Source organism: Tauraco erythrolophus, chromosome 3 (genome assembly GCF_009769465.1).
Source record: "Tauraco erythrolophus isolate bTauEry1 chromosome 3, bTauEry1.pri, whole genome shotgun sequence".
NCBI lineage: Eukaryota > Metazoa > Chordata > Aves > Musophagiformes > Musophagidae > Tauraco > Tauraco erythrolophus.
The window spans coordinates 102,979,226-103,005,847 of NC_141467.1; the positions used below are offsets into that span (position 1 = coordinate 102,979,226).

The following is a 26,622-nucleotide window of genomic DNA, read 5'->3' on the forward strand; positions in this document are numbered from 1 at the left end:
TTATCCTTTCCGAGTTCTTTACAGGGCAAGATGAAGTGAATTTAACCTTCCAAAGAGTGACAAGAAATAGGAATTGCCAGCAAAAGAAAGCAATGCAGACCAGCTGTATTATCCTCATGTGCTTCATTCTGTCTCTGTGATATATGTTTACAGAGATGCTAACCTTTCTTCAGCTCACCCATTCCGCCCCAGACTGCACGATTAGCATACAGGCTTGATGAAGGCTTTCAGGAGGATTGAGAAGCTCCCTAAAATGTTTGCAAAACAAAACATTCAGGGAAAGGATTAAGATAAAAAATGTTGAAAGGTTTTCAGCTCAGCGCCTCTGGAACGTGACATGTAACAAAATTGTCCAAAATCTGCGCATTTTTCGAGCGAACATCAGGACGATGTCTTAACTGTGTCAGAGGCAGGAGAGGCCACAGATAAATACTCCGATAATTTCTCCCACACATTTTTATTGGACCATTATTGTTATTTATTTTACTTATGTTTCAGCTGTGCTATTGACTTTCCAAACTGATGGGGTATTAACCATCCACACAATTGTTCTTTATTAGCTTCAGCACTTAACCTACATGTTTCTTTCCTAACATCAGGCCATTCTGACTTCTATCATTTAGCTCAGTGAATAATTCACCTGATCTTCATTTATATTTTCACCTTGAAAGTATTTATAGACTCTAATCATGTCTCTATTGATACTTTCTTCTAGACTACTTAATTTAGCTACCTCATTTTCTCATCTGATGTTTATAGACTATACGTCGTTATTTCACTTGCCCTGTTTGTATTCTTTTTTATTCTCTCTGTATATACCAATACCCTTCCCAAGCCATTAACTCCAAGACTTCATTGCTTGTGCCATAAAAATACATTTCTGTTGGAAACTTTCACCCAAACACAGCGGAAATTTTGTCACGTGTTGAGGTCTACTCAAAAAACTGCTGTATTTCGGTTGGTTGCTTGCCTCTTGGTAATTTTCCTAACTATTCACCCTAGTCTCACAGGGCTCAAATCTGGATACTTTCCATTCCTACAGTAATAAAAGAGAAATGAACAGATTCTGCAAGGCTAGGACATACTCACTGAATTAAAATCATATTTCACTCCCCAAAATAGACCTCTGGCTCCAAAACCACGCTGGAATAGGATCTTCTCAGTGGAAAGACGACAGCTTTCTGCTATTTCTTTGAAGACTAGATTATAACTCGAGCTTCACAATGCCTTATGAAATAACTACTTATTACTCAAAATGCTCTCTTTTTTTATTTACTCTTTTTGCAAATCAGGCCTAAGGCCTCAGCAATGAGCTGCTCCAGGTCATACAGCACATGTGTGCATGCAGTGGTGCACAGCATTTTCTGGTATATAACATATTGCTCCTTGGTGCTCCTTTGTGCGTGTGGAGAGGAGCTTTTCACCACCTAACCCAAGACTTTGCACTGCACAAGAAGCTCCTCACTAACACGGCTGCACGAACATACCCATAGGAACTGCCCCCTCCTTATCCAAGGAGCCATGAATGGGAGAAAGAGACCACACCGAAGCACAGGAAGGGTGTTTGGAGGGAATTAAATTCCTTCAGCTTCCTGTCTACTTATAACAGTGAAGAGGACTTCTCTAGCAGGTAATTTGACCCAACAAAGTTATGTCCTTGCTTCATTTTTTTCACTTTTTCTCCACTGGCTTTCTAAGGAGCTACGCATTGCTAAGGGAGCCAAGGAGCTATATGCTGTTAACACCTAAACGTCAGTTTGTTCCATTACATATCAAGTGTCTCATTCAGTGTGATGTGAGAAAGTGAGATAAATTAGGCAGATGCTGGTTCAGGACTGGAGGTATAGATATGTAGGTGAGATCCCTCTTAACACTGATTTGAGATGTTTGCACAGCAGATATCTTCATTCAAATTAATCAGCCAAACTGAACAGCCAGAAATCCACCTCATCAAGCTTTATATACCCATACTGGAAGCACTGACCTCCAAGCTACTTATTAAGACTCCCATTATATCCAGTGGAGACATGGTCAATAAAGTCAATGGAGATAAGAGCCCTATTCTCCAGATTAAAAAGATTGACAGCTATTTAACAGGAGATTGTGTCGTAGACTATAAAGGGAGCCTTGAATGTCAGGCTCAGAAGTACAGAACTACACCTCAGATGCCCAGGTGTGGCCAAGGGAAACTATGGAAAAAAAGAAAATCCAAAACAAAACAACATAAAAAAAAAACACCCTACCAAAACACCCCCCAAAAAAAATATATATATATTTTATACTTTTTTCCTAGAGAACAATTCATGCTACTTAGCTCTGCTGAGTATACTAAGATGTGTCTAATTCTCTCAACTGACTGTAGAAAGGGTCTTGTTACCTTCAGAGGCAGAAATTCACATTGTGGAATAATTAACAGAGATTCATTTGGCATGTATATACACGGCAAATTTAAGAGTAGAAAACATGTCTGCAATTATCTGGCCAGCGTAACCAAGAAGAGACAAAAAATTCACTGTTTTACTGATGTGCACTTTGTTAATTCATGTTTCACACAAAATTACCTTCTATCTCACTCCACAGAAGGCTAAAGCATATGAAATGCTGAATTTCTTTTGACAAGTCTCCTCCAGCTGATGAGGTCTGGAGGCAACCAGCGTCTTCCCCACAGACCAGGTCCTTAATAGACTTAATACCATGAGGATATGAAGTGATCTAAGCTATATATTCACACTGTATGAGATCACACTGCATCAAAACTTTGATAGATGCCTCTGCTATTTGCTCATCCTTAAGGATCAATGACCTGAACATTAGCATGTCTAGTAAATTGTTCTAATGTGTGGTGAAAGGGGACTAATGGATACAGTAATTGATTATTTGATGGATAGCTGGGGAGCCCTTTGATTATGAGTTTTTGCTACGGTCCAAGACATTTTCGTTCTCCAGTTAACCCAGAGCTGATTGCTCGCATGAATTATCTCCTTCTCTGCCTGCAAATATCATTCTCTTAATAAATATTTCATTAGAAACAAACCAGTGGTGGGGAGAGAGGAGAAAGTAGATGCTCAATGCTGTGTCTTTTGAAGATGTTATAGAGTCTACAGAACAGACACAGAGATTATCCATGAAATGTGCTCAGGTCAGACAAAAGGTCTTTGCTTTTCCAGGATTTAGTGTTCAGAACAACACAAGAGGCAGAAAGAAGCCTGAAGGTCAATTTAAATCCATCATGGGAGGCCCAATATGGCCTAAGAAGGATGTACTGCAGTGGGGAAGCCGCTGTGTTAAAACTGGCTTCCTTGCAAATTCCACCTTTCTCTCTCTCAAGCTCCAGGCTGAGCTTTCATGTTACAACAAGGAGGAGTCATGATCAAGAAAAAGAATATCAGCAAGAAAACAGAGTTATAATTCCTGGGATTTAGTTGCTGAGGGTTGAATTTTGATGCTAGCAAAGCTGACGGCAAAATTCTCATGGATATTAATACGGTCTTTTTTGATCCTGTATCTTCCCATGATGACTCCTCTAAAGTTATTTACCACCTCTATTTAGCCTTATGATATTTACCTATTTATTCAAAATACCTGAACTGTTTGTTTCATTTCAACTGGCCACTTTTAGCATGACATACAACTGCTCTTTCGAGTTACGAAGGTTGCTACTCTTCTCTCCAAACAGGCCACCCTATTCTCCTAAAGGACAGCACAGAAACCAGGCTGAAGCAGAATCAATGGAAAAAAGACTCTGTTTTGCCATTTGGACTTCCAACCCCTGATCAACACTGTTTCATATTCCTTCAAATTTTCTAATATCAAGAAAGCAATATTTGCAGATAACACTTTGGACCTCCATGGGCTCCACTGAGGAGAGAAGAAGAATTAGAAAAAAAAAGTCTTAAAATTAAAAATTAGAAGACTAATTTTTTCCATAGTTTCCTTTGGCCATACCTGGGCATTTGAAGTGTAGTTCTCTACTTCTTAAAAACTTAAGAACTTCATAAACGAAGCTTGAGTCAGAAGTAGTTGGCTACAACACTAAAGGAGTCACTCCACAAGCTGATCCCAATTCGCCTCAGCACCACACACTTAATACGCTGAAAACTGCTGAACTTTTTAAATCCTCTTTGATTGAAAAAAAGTTGATGAGCAAAATACATGAAGTTCCCTATTACTCTCCCCCCTGTGCACATCCCCCGGGCATTGAGACACTCTTATCTTGTTTTCCTAGCTGTTTTATGAGAATATTTATATTGTTAGTATCACAATAGGTATCATTATGTCAACAAGCACAACGTAAATATTAACAGTATGGTTATGGGCAGAAATGCAACGGATCGTATCACATGCTATAAAAGGGGTATATATGTCTTTGAGGGCTCTTCGCTCTGAATTCTTTGCCAAAACTTCTGCAGAGAGGAATGGTGTGAGGAAAAGAGAGAGGAGAAGGAGAGACCTTGACAGAGGAAGAGGGTTAACTAACCAAAAAGAGTGGACACACTAGTAAGTATGAATGAAGGACACGGAAGATGCTTGGGAAGGGAGAGGGACAAAGAAAGAAATTCTTTACATTGAGGGTGGTGAGGCACTGGAACAGGTTGCCCAGAGAAGTTGTGGCTGCCCCATCCCTGGCAGTGTTCAAGGCCAGGTTGGATGAGGCTAGAAGCAACCTGGTCTAGTGAAGGTGTCCCTGCCCATGGCAGGGGGCTTGTAACTAGATGATCTTTGAGGTCCCTTCCAACCCAAACCATTCTATGATTCTATGATTCTATGAAAGAGGAAAGAATACATGGAAGTGAACTGAAAGGAAGCCAAAGGAAAACCCAGGACACATTCCAAATGCACAGATCTCCCGCTCACGTAACATAGAGCCTGAGAAAGGACCATCTGCAGATCTTCCTTACAGGGAATGAAACCCTCAGTGGTGCTGACATATTTCAGAAGCAAGGATGGGAGAGGGAAGGCAGGGAATCTTTCCAAAACCAGCGTAGCCATTAGGGAAGTCTATACATTACTGTTGTTGCTCCTTAGTTACTATATGCAAGCCAACTATTAGGGAGTAAAGTCCACAGCGGTTGAACAGCCAATCTCATTTATAGAAAGAAATGTCTGTCTTCTGGAGAAGCATTTGACACTCATTTCTGAAGAGAAACCAACATCGTGCGTACCTTCTGGAAAGGAAACTCTTGCCACAGAAGACTTTTAGTCATAGAGATTAAAAAATGGGTAAAAGAAAAGCACTGGAAAAGGCTCCCTGTCCAGGTAATACTAACTCTCTACCGACCTGAGACTAGACTGAGTGAGGAAATTGTTGGCACAGTTAACACTGGGCATGTATTTCCCGTACCAACTTGTGGAAGCTGACTGAGTCCAAAATATCACTGCATATTTTATCATAATCGTTAGGCTGCACACTGACTTTCTCCAAGGAAAGCGGTCTACAAATCACCGACACCGCCTGCTGAGGGAGGTGACACTTCCCATCAGTAAAGGAGCATCGATCTGGCTCAGTTTTTAAAGCCCCTGATGGGTTTACATTACCTTCCTCCTGGAGTCTTCCTATTTGCTTCCACCACCCACACTTTTACCCCTGCTGCTGCTTAGCTCAAACACAGCTCTGCTACTGTGCCAAAGCCACATATCTAATCCATATCTTTCCCATCTATTTTCAGGTCCAATTTGGCAAACGGAAGAGGATGAGACCAGTCTGATGATAAATAAGAAACAAGCCCTTGAGGTATGTCTGTTTCCTAAGGATGTTGATAGATGTTTAGTTTTGTAGGAAACTACATTCGGTTGAGTTTTATAAAAGGTTCTGAGCACTGAGTACCACCCAAAGTCCCAGGAACTTTTCCAAGAGGAGTCATCTTAGTTCTGCTGTCCTGGCTAACTGTCATCGTTGATAACTCCATCTTGCTAACCAGAAGATGTCTATTGGCTTGTAGTGATGATGATGGTATTCTTTTCCAGTCTCACTCTGTCATTCCGGGGTGACCTTATAGCGGTCTTCCAGTACCTCAAGGGGGTACTGAGCAACCTGATCTAGTTGGAGATATCCCTGTTCCTTACAGGGGGGTTGGACTAGATGACCTTTGAAGGTCCCTTCCGGCCCTAACCATTCTATGATTCTATGATTCTATGCAGTAGTAGTGCCCAGTCTGGCTCTCCTCGGAAAATACTTACTTCCTCAGAAAGAAATTTTAGCCCTTCCACCCCAACTTACTGTAAATATGCCTGGTAGGTCTCATGAGTGATGTACCTACACAAAGAGATCTCGGAAAATGTACAGATTGTGCAGGAACATAAATTTTGACTGAACAAGGGGTGAATAAAAGGCAGAGCAACATCCTCAGATCTTGGGCAAAGAACATATAATCATTCAGCGCTGTTTGCGAAACATGTCAGGCTCTGTCAGGAAGAAGGGTTATAAATAAATGTGAGGTAGATACTTTAATAATGCTATTTCATATACAGGCAATAATGAACTTTAATTATTTCTTTGGGTTTCTTTCTTCTCTTACTGTAGCAGATGAGTCAAGCCCAGATGTGTAACGAAGCTGATACTGGCATCACAGCTTTTTCTTTAGAGGTGGCTGAAACAGCTCTACGGATCAGCTGCCAAATCATTTCTTCTCTTGTGGGATTTCCTTCACGTATCTCACCCAGGATTTAGCTCTCCCACATATGGCATGAGTGAATCACAGTGCAAGGAATTTTCCAGACAGAAAAGATTTTGCAGACAAGCGGTCTTCTCACATCGCTTGTCCTGTAATGAAGCCAAATCATCTTTATCATACTTAGTGGAGCAACCTGTCGAGAAGAACCAGTTGCCATGGTATACAAGGAAGTTCATGTATATCTTTGCACTCGGAACCTATGAAAGCTAACTTAGAGCTTATCAGCAACCTTATCACCAAATATTTGTGCCAGAGAACAAAGAGATTGATCTATTTCCTGCTATGATGTTGGAGATTAACAGAAGATATCAAAAGGAAAGTTCAGAGATGTTAAATGTAATGATGTTGGATAAATATGAAATACCTCACTCATTCCTTGGCTTTTCAGTAGAAGCTCAGGGAAATGAACAGAGCAATGCAGCACATCACTCCTTTTGCAAAATGCCTTCCTGTCAACATCTACAATGACTACATGACTTTCATCAAGATGAAGCCATATGAGATGAATCTCACTGAAAGACTTTAATTCTGCCTTCCATCTTTCCAGCCCTGAAAGCAAGACCAATGACAACACAACCCTATTGAAAGCAACTGCATATGTTCTTCAAATCCCCACCCCACAAAGACACCATGGCCCAGTTCCTCTATTCTCGTAGAAAGGAGCTTTCAAACTCACTGAGAGGCTACCCAAAAGTATCTGACTTACCTTGTCTCCCAATCCCATACTTAATACTCCAATATTAAACAGTGGATAAACAAACCCATGAAACACATGAACTCTGCAGACTCTGCACATCAAAAGTCCTTGTCTTTGACAGCTGCTCAACCTGCTCCTGTTTGTACACACCTCCAGACCCACCAATCTCCACTTCCTTCCAAGCATCATGAAAAATAAAACAAACAAACAAAAAAAACAACACATAACACAGACATAACCCATGGCATAGGTTACTCTGGGAACAAACACTTTGTGTTTACAACAGTGACAAAGTCAAATCTGCTGAGCTCAATAAAACTTGCTGCATGAACTACAGTCTCCACCCTACCTCTGACTTTTCTGTAACATGGGGATGGGCTCTTCCCCCTATAGAGTTGAAATATCTTAATTTCCAAAGTGTTTCAGAGCTGCAGGGATGTCTACTAAAATGTAGCGTTGGAAGAGTTTCCTCAGTTCATCTCCCCCTGTTTCACATCAAGTCTTAAATACAATCACTGTTCATAAACAAAGAAACCTAATAAAGTATCTAAAACCAAAACAAACCAAAAAACAAACCAACCATGAACCATCACACCACACATCTTTGAACCTGTCCTTTTCTTTTGGTGGCCAATTTATATTCTGTAATGTTTTCCAGACTCTTACAGTTGGGAAGGGGTAGAAGACCACTGGTGAGCTGTGAGATTCAGGAGGACTAAAGCAGAGAGTCAAGAAGGAAAAAGGGTGATCAAAGAGATTTTGTGTGAACTCAGATCTCTACAGGGGGACAATGCCCAAAGGCTTCAAAGTAACAAGCAGGGCTAGGAGGAGAAAAAGGTTGGCTATCATCAAGCTCCATATAAAATGTATCTCAACGGAAGTAGGATTGGTGTAGGACAAGAACACAAATGATGTCCCACATGCGAAGGATGCACTTTTGTAAGACAAGCAGTATGAAAGACAAAACATAGAAAAACAAAAGGGGGGGGAAAAGTACATCTCAAATTCATCATTTTTAAATAAAAAAAATATGGTTTCCTGTAAAGAAAAAATTCTCTCCCTCCACTTGCACAGTGCAACACTCTGCCCCCGGCTTTTCTGCAAAACCCTCCCTCAAGCCCCACTTTTCTCAGCCTGAGACTGCCTGGAGCTCTGGCCGGGCAGGAAGGCAAGTATCCAACACATGAACACCACTTGATATCACCATTACATGTACTCACAGAGATGAGCTGAGGTTTCTTGTTAATTTAAATAATTTTGAACCTGCTATGCTCAAAAATAGCAGATTAGCACTACTCCATGCTGCACTCAGTGATACATCACCACACCTCCTTCTCCCATGTATTAGACACACACTCATGGCCCTGCCCATCAAGATGCATTGATGGACAAGGCTCACTCCCACCTTTGGGGTGGCCAAATTACATGAACTGGGGAGAGGGAGAACCTGTGCAGCCCTCTGGACTCCACCACGGATGAGCATCAGACCAGCTGAGACTAAAAACTGTCCAACTCCGTGACACTTCCCAGCAGATGTGACCTAAAGGTAGATTTCATAGATTTCATAGATTTCTAGGTTGGAAAAGACCTTAGAGATCATCAAGTCCAACTGTCCCTAATCCCCATTAAACCATATCGCTAAGTAGATCATCCACCTTATTCTTAAACACATTGAGGGATGGGACTCAAAAATTTCTTCTCCCTAGAAATCTGAAAAATTCATGTGTACACTACACAAATGCATTAATATTAGACTTATTTCAAGTCTATTTAATGTTCCACCTCTTACAGAGAGGGGACATATAGGTGGTTTACTGCATTTTCCACCATCTAGTACGCAGGGACTCTGCCTTCAACAGCAGCATAAACCATCCTACTCCACCCCAACCCTGTACAGCTGTTATCCTCACCTCAATGATATCAACTGACAACAAACATCGATGGCCCATCAAGCCTTCTCCACCGCTGTTGTCACCCGAGCGTTATGAAACAAGGCTCCTATACGGGATTCAGGGAGTCCTGTGCCAGCAGATGGCACTCCGAAGTGTGCTGCATCCACAGCTTCCCTCACCCCATCCCCAGCAACTGCTGGGAAAAGGCTTGTTTTTCTGTGCCCAGCTCTTCAGTGGTGCTTTTAATCATGCTTGAATACAGGGGTCGACGAAGTAGCTCACACAATAGGGCCATCAAACGTCCCTGTCCTCAGCTTCCAGAAGAGGTCAGTTATGTCCTGCTGCACACAAAAGCCACATTCCCATCCTCTTTCCTTAAATCCCCTGATTACAAACTGCTGGGCACAGAGAGAGAGAAAACACCTTCCTCACTCACCAGAAAGCAGTTGCACTTGCAAGCAGATGCTCTGATTACCTATTTTTGTCTGCTGGTGTTTTTTTTTTTCTTTTAGAGCAATCATCTGTGTTTCTCAGCATGCCACTACTAAGCTCTTCATGCAAACGTTCTCCCACATGGAGAAAAAAAAGGGAAAGGGAAAGGGAAAGGGAAAGGGAAAGGGAAAGGGAAAGGGAAAGGGAAAGGGAAAGGGAAAGGAAAGGGAAAGGGAAAGGAAAGGGAAAAGGGAAAGGGAAAGGGGAAAGGGAAAGGGAGAAGGGAAGGGAAGGATAAAAGGGGAGGGAAGGTGGAAGGGAGGAGGGAAGGGAAGGGAAGGGGAAGGGGAAGGGGAAGGGGAAGGGGAAGGGGAAGGGAAAGGGAAGGGGAAGGGGAAGGGAAAGGGAAAGGGAAAGGGAAAGGGAAAGGGAAAGGGGAAGGGGAAGGGGAAGGGGAAGGGGAAGGGGAAGAGGAAGGAGAAGGGGAAGGTCCTTCTCAAAGCAAGGAAATTTGCCTATCAACACATTCAGCCATATCAAGTGTAGCATTGAGTTAGGAATCATCTTGACAATTTTGTTTCACGTAGGAGCTTCCAGGCTGAGCAAAGGTAGAAAACAACACTTGAAGCTTTTCTTTTTAACCGAGTGATGGATGCAAACCACAACTCACAGCAGATCCGGGGTTTGCAGATTGGAAACAGGATCCCCAGCTGTGCCCCATGAAAAAACAGGTTTATGGAAATAAGCCTTTTTTTTGTCCTATTTCCAGCCAGTTTCTCCATGCAGAAGTATAGCCTCTATAGTTTCCCTATGCCTTGATCCCTGTGCCAAGAAGGACCTTGGGAACTTCCTGTCTGTGGGGTGAGTTTTGCTTTGGGAAGTTGCATAAACTGGGACAGAAGGGATGGAGGGGCAGCTTTCCTTCACTCGATGCCCCTTGCCATGCTGCACTGACTGCAGAGAAGCTGTCTGTTTTCACAAGGCTCTGACCCATCACATGAAAATAATAATAAAAAAAAAGTGTAAAAACTTATTTTTATCATGTGAAATACTGCATTTGCGTAAGATATTTGAATGATTCGTGTGGGAAAATGACCCATGAGGGAAAAACCTTCCCTGCTCCATCGTTCCTAGCTCTCTTCCAGCACATGGAGAAGACAAATACTCCAGTTGAGCACCGAGAGACAAGATTGAGGCCTTATCTGATGCAGGGAGCAGGGTAAAAGTCCTCTTGCACCAAAGCCATGTGATGCGAGGCTTGCTGGAGTGACCGACTGCCTAATGCTCATCCCAGTGTACATTAATTACAGCTTTAATTAAAGTGGGATTAATGAAGGGGACACTGCAAAGCGTTACTGTGTTTTACTGCAGGGGAAGATGCTTTCTTGCCATCTCACTGCTGAAACGACAAATTGCTCGTTTGCACGCCCGCAAGAGGAGAATACCCATGACAGCCTGGCTGCCTCGCTCCCCCTGGGATTCATCCAGAGTTTATAGGCATGAAGAGGCACATGGGCAACGCAAAGCAGGTACCAGCCATGCAACGTTGATTTGCTCCTGACAGCAGCAGTGATGAGCGACACACATGGCTCAGTCTTTTCATTCACAAAGATCACAGATTATCCCAAGTTGGAAGGGACCCATAAGGATTATCGAGTCCAACTCCTATTTCATTTCCATTTATGCACATGGGAGCATGTCCTGGCAATTTCTGACCGGATTTGCCCACAGTACACGTTGTGAACCAACCACCACCTCATTTCAGATTTGGGACAGTCGGACGTAGTTGAAGAAGTCTCTTAAACTTAAGGGAATCATTTGCTACACAGGCACCTTCTCGATTTGAGAAGTTTGTGAGAGTTATAAGGGAGAACCACCATCTGTGTTTAGGTGAATACATATTAATTTTATTTATCACACAGACCATTGCTATCAGCTTAAAAATAACTTTTTGAAACATCATCTGCAGCATATGCCTTATTACAGATTCTGGTGTATTTTATAAAGAAACTATATATAAATTACCTCTCTGATATATGTCTAGCTTTATGGTTTAACTCCAAAGGTTTCTGAACATCCTGGGTTATCATTAGAAGTGAAGATGAAACTCCATATCAAACCAAAAAATCTGTAGAAGCTTGAGTTGGCAAAATAAACTTGGATTCCAGTTTTCAGCTGGGCACCAGAACTAAATAACGGAACAAAGAATCCAAATTATAAGCCTCGTCCTCTGTTTCCTTTTGTTTGCAGTAAATCAGGAGTAACGGTGATTAACTGAAAGAATTTGAGACAGGAAGTCTGTCTTATTATGCCAGGTCAATTTGGGGGCTGGTATGTGCAAGTACTGGAGCACCACATGGCATTTCACAGGTGATATACAGTATAGAGGTGGTAACACCACTGCTCTCTACAAAGCAGTGAAAGGAGTTAAATATCTTTGAATTATATGGTGGGAGGTGTTCAAGGCCAGGTTGGATGAGGCTTTGGGCAACCTGGTGTAGTGGAGGGTTTCCCTGCCCATGGCAGGGGGGTTGGAACTAGATGATCTTTGAGGTCCCTTCCAACCCAAACCATTCTGTGATTCTATGATATAACATTGGTTATTGAGACCTTGAAAATAAATCAGATGGAGCCCTAGAAAGGTCACTAAATATTACTTTTGTCTTCACCTTAGTGAAGCAAGGGTTAACCTATTTCCAAATATACTTTTTTTTTGGTGGGAAAATACCACTGCCATTCACAGGTAATCATGTGATAAATGCAGCCATCAAAGTGGGTGTAGAAGAATACAATTTCCTTCTTTTCAATAATCCGTCTCCACGGGAGGGTTTAAATGTGTTAAATAACACTGTATTAAATCACACTGCACTCACTTTGGAGCAAGGTGACACACTCAGGAAGGTTTCACATTTGTTTCTCCAGTTACTGCATGATCTTTGCCAGGGCAAAAGTCAACTCAGACTCTTGCAACACAACTTCTACAAGGTGGGGCTGAAGGAGGGGAGATGGATGAGCATCCCATGAATGTCCCTGCCCATGGCAGGGGGGTTGGAACTAGATGATCTTTAAGGTCCCTTCCAACCCAAACCGTTCTATGATTCTATGATTCTATGATTCTATGATCCCCATCACACCAGCAGGAACCACTTCCACTTGCAGTGGGTAAAACCACCCACTCACTATATCATCAGGCTCCTGCACAGAAAAAATAAAACAGAATATATAGGGAAGAAAAGCCACTGACTTTGGGTGAACAAAATCCAAGCTTGCAGACTGATGCAGGGGTTTATTTTTTATACTTTTGCTACTGCCATCATGGCCACATGTGTCCCACAGACTCAGCCTACGTTTCATCAGCTCTGGGATCTCGGCCTGCCTTTGCTCTCCTCTTGCACTGCTGTCAGCACCGATCTGACAGCGCTGCCAAAGGCGACCTTCACTGCCCAGAAAAGCCACGTGCAAGGACAAAGCTCTCCGACCAAGTGAGTATCCATCCAACTGGCCACACCTGACACTATATTTATTTATATTTTTATTTTTATTTATCTTTATTTTTATTTTTATTCTTGTTTTTATTTTTATTTATATTCTTATTTTTATTTTTTAATTTTTATTTTTATTTTATTTTATTTTATTTAGTCATAGAATCATAGAATCAAAGAACCATAGAATGGTTTGGGTTGGAAGGGACCTTAAAGATCATCTAGTTCCAACCCCCCTGCCATGGGCAGGGACACCTTCCACTAGACTAGGTTGCCCAAAGCCTCATCCAACCTGGCCTTGAACATATTTACATTTACATCCAGATTTACATTTAGATTGATATAGATGTAGATGTAAGCGTAGATGTTGATGCAGATGCAGGGATGCATGTCCACATCTATACCCACAGACATAAATATCCATGTTAGCAGTGCTGGCCGGGACCACGCAGCAACGCACTGCCCACACTCACTGTGGGAAAAGCAGTACTCCTGAGAAAACAAGCACCAGCACCCCTTGAGATCATGGCCAGATCTGATGCAACACGTAAGAAAGGCTTTTCCCATTTTTACGGTTGCAGCGATCCCCTCCATGAATGACCCTGATTTGGCATGAAGACATGGGAATTTGCATTATGCTTTAAATTTAGCAGCTGGAAGGAGAAAGGAGCATCACGACTACCCAGGCATCAAACCATAAGCAATAGTGAAAAATATTTGCAGAACTGTCGGCTGGCTATGGGAGAATCATAGAATCATAGAATGGTTTGGGTTGGAAGGGACCTCAAAGATCATCTAGTTCCAACCCCCCTGCCATGGGTAGCGACACCCTCCACTACACCAGGCTGCTCAAAGTCTCATCCAACCTGGCCTTGAGCACTTCCAGGGATGGGGCAGCCACAACTTCTCTGGGCAACCTGTTCCAGTGCCTCGCCACCCTCAACGTAAAGAATTTCTTCCTTATATCTGATCTAAATCTCCCCTCTTTCAGTTTAAATCCATTGCCCTTTGTCTTATCACTATATACTCTTGTAAAAAGTCCCTCTCCAAATAATAATAATAATAATAATAATAATAATAATAATAATAATAATAATAATAATAATAATAATAATACACCAATAATAATACTGTGGGTACCAGTTGAGTTCTGTTATCTGTCTGAGCCTCTGGGCACAATGTAGATTTGCTCTCCACAAAAGCTTTCTCTCCTATTAACAAGGCACACTCCCACCACCGTTTCATCCCATGACCTCAAAAGCCTTCGCGCAACCCCAGCGCCACCATTTCCCACGCACAGCCCTCCTCGCCAGGTCCTCGCCAGTGCGGGGTGAGGGAAAGTGGCCGCAGGATTTGGGAACATGAAAGCAAGTGCTGGCAGCGCTGGGCGGTGAGGTTGGCTTATTCCAGACAAAACAGCCCTTTGGTTTGTGAGACGGCTCCGGCGATGACTCAGAGCCGGGTAGAGGAGAGCGGCATCAGCACAGCGTGCGAAGCCAACGAGCTGCTGTGGAGGAGGCTTCATACAAAAGGAACCCTTCCCCTGCCTCCATCCTCTGCCCACATAAAAACCTCTGTCCTTTTGCACTCAAACAAAAGGAAAAATAAAAAAAAAAAAGAGAAAAACCCACCAAGAAGCAAATAAACAATAAAAAAAAAATAAAAACACCTCTCAACCAACCAGAAAACCCAACTAATGAACACAAAATCCTGTGCTCGGATGCTGCTATAGGCAGCTGCAGTTTCTGGCTACATCAGCAGACACGGGCAAGCAAAGTGGGCTTATCCCACAACAGGTCCTGGATAGGGGATTTCTAAGGAAAACCCACGATGCTGAAGATGTTTGGGCAATTTGGCAAATGGCAGGTTCCCCCCAAACCTGGTTATACAGATTTAGTCTTTATAGAGAGTCGGTCTTTTATACAGATTTGGTCTTTTCTTATTTTTTTCCTTTTTGGAATAAGGGGCTACGTGTTATTGGAAGCTGACATCTTTTGCAAATTACATCCTTGCCAGATATAGTAGGATTTGGAGGTTATCTTCCATGTTTTTCCATGCAACACTGAAGTCCTGAGCGCTCCCACTGCCCCACAAGCAGCACAAGGATTATGGGCATTTTCCCAAGGGCTGCAGTGCAGGTTTTATTGCCCTTCAGGGCGGAGGATTTTTCATTTTAACTCCTACATTTGCACCGTGCTGCATCCCTGACATATCAGAGACGGAGTTTCATGGTAAGTTAGTGAAGTACCATGTCTATAAAACCCACTGGTATTTTTTTTTTTGCAAGATCATGGGCATGCTGAGCAGAAAAGCAGACTCCCTGGAAGCAGTGCAAGGGCAGTACTTTGGGCTGCTCAGAAGAGATTCCACCTCCCTTAGGAAACGAGGGAGCAAATAAAGAAAATCAGCTATGAATCTATTTCTATCCACTTATCAAATCCCTGTACCAGAATCTATTTCCCTACCTTCAAACAGGCAGGGAGGAAAAAAAAAACAACAATGTCTTAAGAAAATTGCTTTAATGACCGCCTTAAAAAACCCCACAAAGCAAACAAAAGCCCACACTTAAATAAAGCCAAGAAAAAATAGCCGTGTGATTTAAACGCTCCATATTGACAGCCCTAGGAATGGAGGAGTGGGCTGATTAGAATATGGCTTTTAATAGATGCACAGTCATTTAAAACAAAGTTGACATTATTGAAATAACACTTTTGACAGAAGTAGCTGCATAGCAGATGACCTTGAAAAGACACAGCCATTCCCACCACACACGCAAGAGACATTATCGCCAAAGCTAAGGCTTGATTTCCTAAGATATACCAGCCAGACTGGAACATTAGGAACTGGGACGAGTTCTAAGATAAGATGTTAAGAGTCAATGAGATAAATGCATAAATAAAAAGCTCCATTTGTCAGGGCAAAAAGCTGCATTTCGATTGTGAGAAACTCAATTTTTGCAGAAGAATACACCCCACAACCTCTCCCAAATGTTGAAGCCTATTTCCAACTGAGCTTTGGACTTCCAGCACCTACTGCATTCAAAACTCCTCGTTAATTCTCGTGCAAAATAGCCTGTTTGGTGTTTGCTGAGCCTGTGAGATCCTCAGGGTGGCACAATCTAATAGCTGTGCTCATCCAGCATCTCCCATGACAAGGGCCCTGGAAAAATAGAAGCCCAAGTAACCACAGTCATTACACACACGCATACATATATGCAGATTATGCAGATATTATTGCCCCCAAAATTAGTCTCCCATAAAGATAAGGATTGGATCTCGCTGCCCCAAAACGAGAATTTTACTCTAATCACATAAAAAAGAACAACTTCATAAACACAGGAAGAAAGAGAGAAATGATGCTTCCTGTGAGAAGGAAGTCCATTTAAAGCCCGAATAAATTGATGCAGTTGGGAGAAAGAAGCTTGTATATGCAAATAGAGTTTTATTACCCATTTTTGCGTTCCTAAGAAACATCATTCACTGACCTTTGAGAGAAGGGTCAAGTAGGCTTACAGAATAAGAAACAAAGGCATCTCTTTTGGCAACTGCCATGTTCCAGAGCAGTAATTATCCTTCCCTCTCCCCGTGAGCAGCAGGAAATGAAGAGGGGTGCCATTATACTATGACAATTACTGTAATTTTAATTTCTAAAAATTGCCAGGAAATTTTCCTCTTATTAAAAAAAAAAAAAAAAAAAAAAAATCTATTCAGATTTTTGGCATAGTTTTAGGTTAAAACTCATTCCTCAGCTAAAACAGAGCTGTCCTTCTCCCTCTCCCACTCCTTTTGGGGAAGTGCCCACAAAGTCTACATGGTGAGAAAGCCCACTTTCCCCCTCATGAGTTGAGAAGACAGATGGCCAAGTGTGGACAATAAGGACCCAGGAAAGATGGAGGTGGCCGGAAGGCATGTCACAGACGCAGTAAGGATGCACAGACTGGGCTGTCCCTGCCAGGCACTGCCAAGGATGGATCCTTTGGAGCTCTCAGCTTTTCAGCTGAGTCTGCTACTGAGTTAGGCTGCCCAGGGAGGTGGTTGAGTCCCCATCCCTGGATGTGTTTAAGAATAGGGTGGATGAACTACTTAGGGATATGGTTTAATGGGGATTAGGGACGGTTGGACTTGATGATCCCTAAGGTCTTTTCCAACCTAGAAATCTATGAAATCTATGAAATCTATGAGTTTAACGTCACTCGAGCTTATTCAGTCATGGCCACAATAACATCTTCTTTCTAGGAGAAGTAGATGAGGTTAGATGCACGATAATTAAAAAGAAGGATTTTTTTCATCTCCTATGCTCAGAAGGATTATTGGCTATTTTGTGGATTGTCTGCAGGCTATCATTTATTGTTTTAATATTACGGATAACTTATTCTGGGCTATGAGAACATTATCATATTTTATTACACCCAGCTGTTGCATTGTGGGACGGACTCAGCCCAAGACAATAGGTCTACGTAGTTGTCCAACCTCTCCTACCACTGACCACACTGTCCCAGGCTCTGCATGACTGCCAGGGGGGACACCTGAAATACCCCCATCCTACAGTGGACTCTGACTGGAAGGAGGAACAGCTGTTTTGCACCAAGATGTGTCTGTAGAGGGGGAGAAGGTGGATTTGTTCAGCCTGGAGAAGAGAAGGCTCCTGGGTGATCTTATTGCAGCCTTCCAGTACTTAAAGGGGGCCTACAGGAAAGCTGGAGAGGGACTTTTTACAAGGGTAGCTAGTGATAGGACAAGAGGCAATGGATTCAAACTGAAAGAGGGGGAGATTTAGATTAGATATAAGGAAGAAATTTTTAATTCTGAGGGTGGTGAGGCACTGGAACAGGTTGCCCAGAGACGTTGTGGATGTCCCATCCCTGGAAGTGTTCAAGGCCAGGTTGGATGAGGCTTTGGGCAACTTGATGTAGTGGAGGGTTTCCCTGCCCATGGCAGGGGGGTTGGAACTAGATGATCTTTGAGGTCCCTTCCAACCCAAACCATTCTATGATTCTATGATTCTCTGTCCCATACGTAAGCAGGAACCAGAGGCGACCATATCACCAAATACATTATCGTCTCTGTTGCATGCTGCAACAGCATTTCTCATAAACGGAAAACTGCTTTCCACGATTCCCTTGTGCACTCACTTAACGAGACTTCTGAGGTCTCATTTTGGCCACTGGCTGAATATTTAAAATTACTTTCACAGATCCAAGGGAAAGGGCTTTTTTCAAATAGTTGCCACAACTCACGTTCAACAATGATCATTTAGTGTAGTAAAAATTTGTCTTTCAATATATGCAGTAACACACCTACAGATCTACATCGATTTGTCTACACACAAATACATTCCTACAAACACATATTTGATTAAAAATTTATATAGCTTTAGGCTTCAAGGAACTTTGGATCAATGCCTTTATTTTGCTTTTATAAATAAACTCAATTAAACAGTACTTACAGCAAACCACGACGGGCAGGAGAATAATTTTCTCGAAACTTCACTTTCCAATTTTTACCTGTTATGTGGATCTAGGGAATCAATTACTCCCCAAAGGGAACTTATTGGAATTTGTGTTACCAACCATCTTACTTTTCCTATACACCAATGGAAGAGAACAATTATAGCGACACACGTATAGAAAAAGTAGCATTCTTCAGACCTCTTACAATTTGCTGTAATCAATTAAAGGATCAATAAAATAAAACAAAGCCCTGCAGATAATCGAGGCCGGATCTACACCAAGTCAAGGAGGTCATCATGCAGTCTCACAAGACCCATAAATCAGGTCCCCGGAACATATGTAGTATTTTGCATTACTGAATAGAGTGTTAACTTTAATGCCTTAATATATAGAATCATAGAATCACAGAATGGTTTGGGTTGGAAGGGACCTCAAAGATCACCAGTTCCAACCCCCCTGCCATGGGCAGAGACACCCTCCACTACACCAGGTTGCCCAAAGCCTCATCCAACCTGGCCTTGAACACTTCCAGGGATGGGGCAGCCACAACTTCTCTGGGCAACCTGTTCCAGTGCCTCACCACCCTTTGAGTGAACAATTTCTTCCTTAGATCCAATCTAAATCTGCCCTCTTTCAGTTTAAATCCATTGCCCCTTGTCCTATCACTATACGCCCTTGTAAAAAGTCCCTCTCTGTAACCTCTGTAACATAAAGTGATAGGACAAGGGGCAATGGATTCAAACTGAAAGAGGGGAGATTTTGATTAGATATAAGGAAGAAATTTTTTACATTGAGGGTGGTGAGGCACTGGAACAGGTTGCCCAGAGAAGTTGTGGATGCCCCATCCCTGGAAGTGTTCAAGGCCAGGTTAGATAAGGCTTTGGGCAACCTGGTGTAGTGGAGGGTTTCCCTGCCCATGGCAGGGGGGTTGGAACTAGATGATCTTTGAGGTCCCTTCCAACCCAAACCATTCTATGATTCTATGCTTCTATGATTCTATGATTTTCCATACCAAAACAGTTGATTGCTTTCTCCAGGTGCAGGGTTACAAAACAGATATGCAATAATTAGCTCTCTTCATCCTATTATCACTGGTTAATGGCCAGCAGTGTTCCACATCATATGGAACAGCCATGGCCATACAACCATGTTGTAGCCCAGGCAAGATCAGAGCTGTTCCCGCCTCTGCAATCCTCTCCACCGACAGCAGTCTAACAAAGCTGGTTAAAAGCACAAGAAGTGATGTAATATAGATGGCATGAAAACAAATCACAGCTAATTTGCATAAAAGAAACACCTTTATCTCTGAGCTCAGCCATCAAAACCAATAACCGTTTGACATCTGATGGATTTGACCACCATTCAAGAATATGTTTATGTGACCACACATGATACCCATATCAAACACAGATCACCAGTTCCTGGACAAAATTAAGCTATAATATTTCTATAAACACATAGCTAAAAAGCAACATCTGTGGACAATCACTCCAAAGGTGGCAGTGGGAACTCTCAGTGAGGGTAAAGGAATACGTTAGCCCTTTGGCACACAAAGGTCTTAGTTTCACTGGCGCTGCCACCGAAAACCAACCAAGTGACAAGAAGATCTGATGCAGAATTGTAATTGCTTGAAACCCATCTAATACTAAAGCTCTGGTCCATTGACCTGCCCTAATGGCAGGATCTTTGGTGGCATCATTCCACTCTTCTTTACAGAGAAGTATTAATGTTAAAAATAATAACTGTTTCTTATATATCCATTAAGGAGGATACCAAAAACCAGGTGGCACAAGGTAGGGAATGAAGATTCATTAGGAAAGTAGAAAATCTGCTGACTGCCCCTTAGAAGAAAAGTCAAGAGTATCAAGAATATAGAATTATAGAATCATAGAATGGTTTGTGTCGGAACGGACCTTAAAGATCATCTAGTTCCAACTCCCCTGAACAGTGAACATCAGAAATAATCACTGATATTAGACACAGACTTCTGCATTTTGGTGGAATGACATCAGTTGCAACCGTCTAAAATGTTTTTTAGTGTGTAGGACTTGAAAGGCGAACTTAATCTCTGCTGGACTCATACTACAGCTAACTGATCTCCTGGCATCAAACATCTCATTGAAATCTGTAGAGATTTCTTATACACACACAGAGATGCATATATGTTTGTATATATAGTATTTTGCATCACTGTTTACATCTATAGTACTTTGCATTACTATTCGCAGAATACTATACACTTATGCATATACACCCATCCATACCTTTACGCTCTTAATCATGTTATATATGTGCACAGGCACACATATATTCAATTATATTTTCTATATACACCCACATGCATCTACATACGAAACTAAATATATGCACAAAACTATAATGTATATACTCTGATTACATATAGTTTTTACTCATTGACAAAGTTCCTAATATGAGTAAAAAGAGAAAAAAAAGACTTTATATGCATATCTATATAATACTTAACCATATTGTAATGTAGCTGAAGAACGTAGAATACACGATCCCTCTTAAAACTGAGGACAGAGGTTTAATAAAAACTCCTCTCACTTCTTTCTACGAAATTGCATTTGGGAATGTGATTTCACTTAGCCTACGAGTCCAGCTCCTAGTGAAGGGCGTACAGTAATGCTCTTTGATATGGTTCAGAATAGACAGAGCTCCCGTCAAGAATGGAAAAACAGTCCCAAGAGAATAGAAAAGCAGAGAATAATTAAACAGGTCTTACAAATGTCTTTTTTCCTGGGTCTCGTATCTTCCACCTCCAAAGATGTCATACATCTCTATTTGAAAACCATGTCACTGGCTTCAAGGTAAGTAGTGGTGGAGTACCATGCTCTTCAGCATCACTAGTGGGGTTGGAAAACAGCCCTTTTTTAGCAATGTATTAACTGTCAAACACAGATACACATGAACTTACCTGTTTGGTACTTCTCTGCCCAGTAGGAAGCAAAGCTTTGGATTTCTCTGCTATTTTCTGTAAAAATGGGGTGAAAAAAAAAGAGAGAAAATGGCTGAGAATATAGAGTCCAAATCTTTAGGGAAGGAATCATATGAAGCTATTTTTTCTGTTTTTTAAAGAAAAGGACATAGAGAAAACTCTTCTTATTTAGAAAAAGAAAAAGGATTATAACCGCATTGAAAAGTTTGGTCTTGCAGGAAATAAAAGTCTTCCAAGCTTCCAGAATGACAAGGTTATCAAAACTGAAACACACATTTAAGAAGTGACAGCTAGGACGGGGATAAGTAGCAATTTACCACTCAGATTGGTTTCCTGACGCAACCGGGCATTCACAAAGCGCAGCGGCTAATTTTGGCACTTCTCAGTCGATGACAGTTTTAAAAAAACCCAACACCCTACATGTACAGTTCAAATGGATTGTACCCATGAACATTTAAAAAAATAAAACATTAAAAAAGTGTGCGTATAGGAGGGTGGAGCTCTTTGCCTGAATCCTTCCAACTCCTCATTTAACGGGATAAAGTCATTTCATTCAAAAACCCCACACTTAGGGTTTGGAATAGGACAGAGAAATAATTAAAAATACGAGCAGGTGCTCGAGATCATGCAATGCTGTTACATAATATACATGCTGGTGAAGTGCAGTTTTATGTATTTCTGTTCATTCATTTATTTATTTTTAAGCCACGGGCAGCGAGTGTTGCAAAATCCATCAGCACAGGGTGTTTCTAACAGAGACACATTATTAAGTGCGTGTTGCCAGCCAAATTTCATTACACCTGTATAATTACAATATATTTTTCCTAATTGCTGCAGGCATGGGTCAAACTCACTAAAGTAGTATAAGAAAGCAACCAGAATTTGTCCAGGCTGTATTTGCATAGGATTGAATTAATCCAGCTATATATTCAAACCTGTTACTGCAGGGGAGAGAAGCAGTTTCAGGATGGTAAATTTAAATAATTACTATAGTGTTTAAAAGCAAAGTAAATCTGCTCATCAGCAGAGCCTCCCCAGGGTAAGTGGGAGAGCAAGAAGCAAATGAAAGAGCTGGATTTCAGGTTTTGTTTGTTTTATTAAACAGCTTGATCTTGGTGACGCATCCAAACCACGAGATGTGTTCGGAAACCTCCTGGCAAAGCCATGCAACACAGCAGAACCATAAGAGGGGTTAACATTTAAATTAGCAATGTTGCCCTCACGTTTTCTGGAAGCAGAAAAGGGGAAAAGAGCACTGTGCAATCACTTCTCCTCCCCTGAAAGTGGAAACACACCAAAACAACGTCATGGCTAAGCCGGGGGAACCATTGGAGGTCCTACCACACACACAGCTGGCAAAAATACATTTGTTTTTTTTCTTTTCCATTGCTGCTGAACTGTTCTGCAGTCACATGCGTGTGCATATTCCAATGTGATGATACACTGCTTGATTGATAAAGTAGGAAAAGAGGGAGAGAACTACACATGAGCAGCTTTATGGAGATGCTCTGTGTTCCTGGGAGTCACGCTCATTCCCACATAACACGTTTCCACATGCACATATGGAAGAATGGAAGAAAGAGAAACCCTCACCTTCTGCACAGCCCCGTATCTCTGGATGGCATCCGACAGTTGGTTCTTCAGCCTGTCCAGCTGAAGTCGCTCTTGCTGTTTTGGAAAAACAAAGGCCTTGTTAGCAGATCTGTAGAGACAAATCAAGTAGTAGACTCTGTCTGTGACCACGGGAAACAGTCCTGGTGGGAGATACTAAGCAAACAAAGTGGGCACAAACAGTATTCTAAAAGTTCAGTTTCACTGGGGCTGCCAGGATGCTATGAGGTTTTATTTAGGGAAGGGAGCACAAGATGCTTTGATCTTTCAGGCCAAAGCAATTAAAAAAATGTCACTTCTCTTATTTCTTAAGGGATCATCTAGTTCCAACCCCTCTGCCATGGGCACGGACACCCTCCACTACACCAGGTTGCCCAAAGCCTCATCCAACCTGGCCTTGAACACTGCCAGGGATGGGGCAGCCACAACTTCTCCGGGCAACCTGTTCCACTGCCTCGCCACCCTCAATGTAAAGAATTTCTTCCTTATATCTAATCTAAATCTCCCCTCTTTCACGTAAAAGCCATTGCCCCTTGTCTGAGAGTTCCATCAGCCAGAACAACCTTCCTTCTGCCTGGCCTAGGACATGATTGTCAGAAACCAACTTATCTCCGTGTTTTCCAAAACATGTACCCAAATGTTCCCACCCTTCTATCTGGAGCTTGCCCCAGCAACATACCAATCTATGTTTTAAACAAAAGTGTTCTCAGAAGAAAGACTCCAGTGTAGCCTGACGTAACTTTCCAACATGCTGCAAAATCGCTGCTCTCAGAGGGAGGGACCAAACTCAGCTGTGTCAGGCAATAGATGTTCTACCCCCTGGATCTTGGATTTCAGGTGTGCGGGAGCTCACGAGTCCAGCTTTTGCAGAGGGGAATGAAATTCAAGGACATGGGGCATCACCTTAAAAAAAAAGTAGCAAAAAATCCCCAATCTACACTAAATCTACTAAGCAGAAATGTTCACTTCGCAGTTAATTTCAGCTGTTTCAGGCAACTACTTCAGAATACAAAAGTAAATTTTATGAAGGATGGGATAAACGTCTTTAATTTTTAATGGCAGTATTTTCACGCACAGAAGAATATCTCAGTCTTACAGTGCTTCCTCCAAAGACTTAGAGCTACTTTCAGAACAGGGCAAGTATCATTATTCCCATTCTACAGATAAAGGTCTATAAACTTTATGTTTGTTACACTTGCAAAATAAGATAAGATTGCCACCCTAGAGAGCTGATCTAATGGTCCAGCACTCCTCCTGCAAAAACCTGGAATTCCAGATAGGCCTCTCTATTTAAGTCCTTTGAGGTTAATTTGAGAGGAAGCCCGAAAATAACCATGTGCTGTTTTGCATCAGTCTCCTGCCTTGAATCACACTGATCCACTTACATCAGTATCTTTGCTCCTGAAATACTATCAATTTGCTCAGCTGGGCATCCTGACTCCAATAGCTCCAGCAGCACTTGGAGCTTCGAGGGAAGACAGAAAAACTCCCACACTGCACCTTGTTGGCAGTGCACTACTGACTGAAAATAAGGAAGAAAGAAAAAAAAAAAAACACACATACTTTTTGTCCGTGTGTGCGTGGAAAGCAATACACAGATCAGAAAGGACTGATCATAAAGCTCTAAATTAATGGAAGGTTTTTCACGCTGCAAGAAAATTTACAGGAGGAAAGTTTGCAATGCTGTCCAGATCCCCAAGAGGGACTTACCAACCAGCAACCAGTATCCACCAGAACTATCTATTCTATATAAGGGAGAAGGGCTACAGGCTTTACACCAAAATTTGTAGGTTTAATTACTTAAACTGTGCACTGTTAGAAAGAAGAGCGAAAAAACCAAAATCTGTTAAATTAATTGACCAGGGAGCAGAAAAAGTTGTTATGTGATGCCAGGAGAGAGTGGCAAGTTTATTCCTCATATTACTATAACGGTTTGTGTGTCTGTTCAGTTCTTAAATATTTTCCCTTTAACTTAGCAGCATTTCTCCCCATGACAGCAAAAACTATTCTCTCGAGAGTCGCCAGTGGACACTACATGGGCTTCAAGGGTAAATAATGACATTCTTGTCTAGGACTATAATAGGGTTTAACGTGACCTTGCCTGATTCCTCTTCGGACCCAATTTATGTCACAAGACGGAGCCAGAGGATCAGCCCAAAAAAATCGCTCAGATCTCCATACCTCCAAGAAAGCATCTTCTGTTTCATCGAGCTCTGATGTAATTATTCTCAGAGTATGCAAGAAAAAGGAAACAAATAGTCCTCGTAGTGCATCACTAATCAAAGCAACATGTCAAAAAAGATCAAAGTATTAAGGTTGAGGCCTGCATAAGGTTGATGACTACTTAAGGACAACTGTCATTCCAGGCTTCCCTCCCAATCCTCTGGAGTAAACCATCACCCATTCATTTTTTTAGGTGGGCCAAGTTTCACATGGTCCTCCACAGGTTACAAAGACAGCCTGGTGTGATTCAGCTCTTAAATCATTATCTCATACGCCTGTTGGCAAGTGACATAAATCCAGGCTGTAAAAACCACTTGGACACAGATGAGTTGCGCGTTTAGAGCAGTGTTTTTTGTAGGTGGAAGGATAGTGAGAACAGAGTTGAAGTAATACAGGACTTTGGAAAATGGCAGGAAGTGACTAAGGACAAAAATACCAATTCAGGTAAGCTCCTGATCCAGAAACTATACGGATGCTGGAAGCAAGAACGTAACAGAAAATTGGTAGCCAGAATCAAGTAGAAAAGCATTGTCCTTATTCTCTTATCAGCTGCTGAATCACCTTTTACGTGGGTGAAACTTCCCCTCAAGTCTCACACCAGCTGGAGTTTGCTCCCCACAGTATGTTTCTCTTCTTCCCCACGATGCATTACACAGGACAAAGTCATCAGGAGCATATGGGGTATAAAGATCCTTGTGGAAAGGTCAGAAACCTGTTTGTCCAATCATTTCATTGGGGACCAGGGGAGGGAGACCATTTATATCCCTCTGACAATGATGTTCATGTGAGTTGAACTTACTGATGACAGAAGACCAGTCTGTCTGTACAACAGATGGGGTTGCTGTGGGGTAAATTGTAATTCGAATTCCTACTCTGATCTGGCCACAGTCTGTAGTTGTCGATCCCCATTGCTGCCCTCATATGAGTGTACAGCACTGAAGGAATGTCATATCCAGACACACTACACTGCTTTGCCATTTCATAGAAGCATAGAACGGTTTGGGTTGGAAGGGACTTTAAAAATCATCTAGTTCCAACCCCTCTGCCACAGGCAGGGACATCTTCCATTAGACGAGGTTGCCCAAAGCCTCATCCAAGCTGGCCTTGAACACTTCCAGGGATGGGGCAGCCACAACTTCTCTGGGCAACCTGTTCCAGTGCCTCACCACCCTCATTGTAAAATCTTGTTCCTTAGAGCTAATCGAA

The 26,622-nt window shown here is 42.0% G+C and overlaps 1 protein-coding gene across 1 annotated transcript in view; it reads right to left on the minus strand.

Annotated features, from left to right (window-relative positions):
- Positions 1–26,622, minus strand: part of TSNARE1 (t-SNARE domain containing 1) — a 230,486-nt gene that overhangs the window by 83,184 nt on the left and 120,680 nt on the right. Inside the window, exons 5-6 of the mRNA XM_086609340.1 lie at positions 23,176–23,250; positions 21,562–21,618 (exon numbers count right to left, since the gene is read on the minus strand). Coding sequence (XP_086465466.1) covers positions 21,562–21,618; positions 23,176–23,250 — 132 coding nt within the window. The remainder of the gene's footprint in view (positions 1–21,561; positions 21,619–23,175; positions 23,251–26,622) is intronic.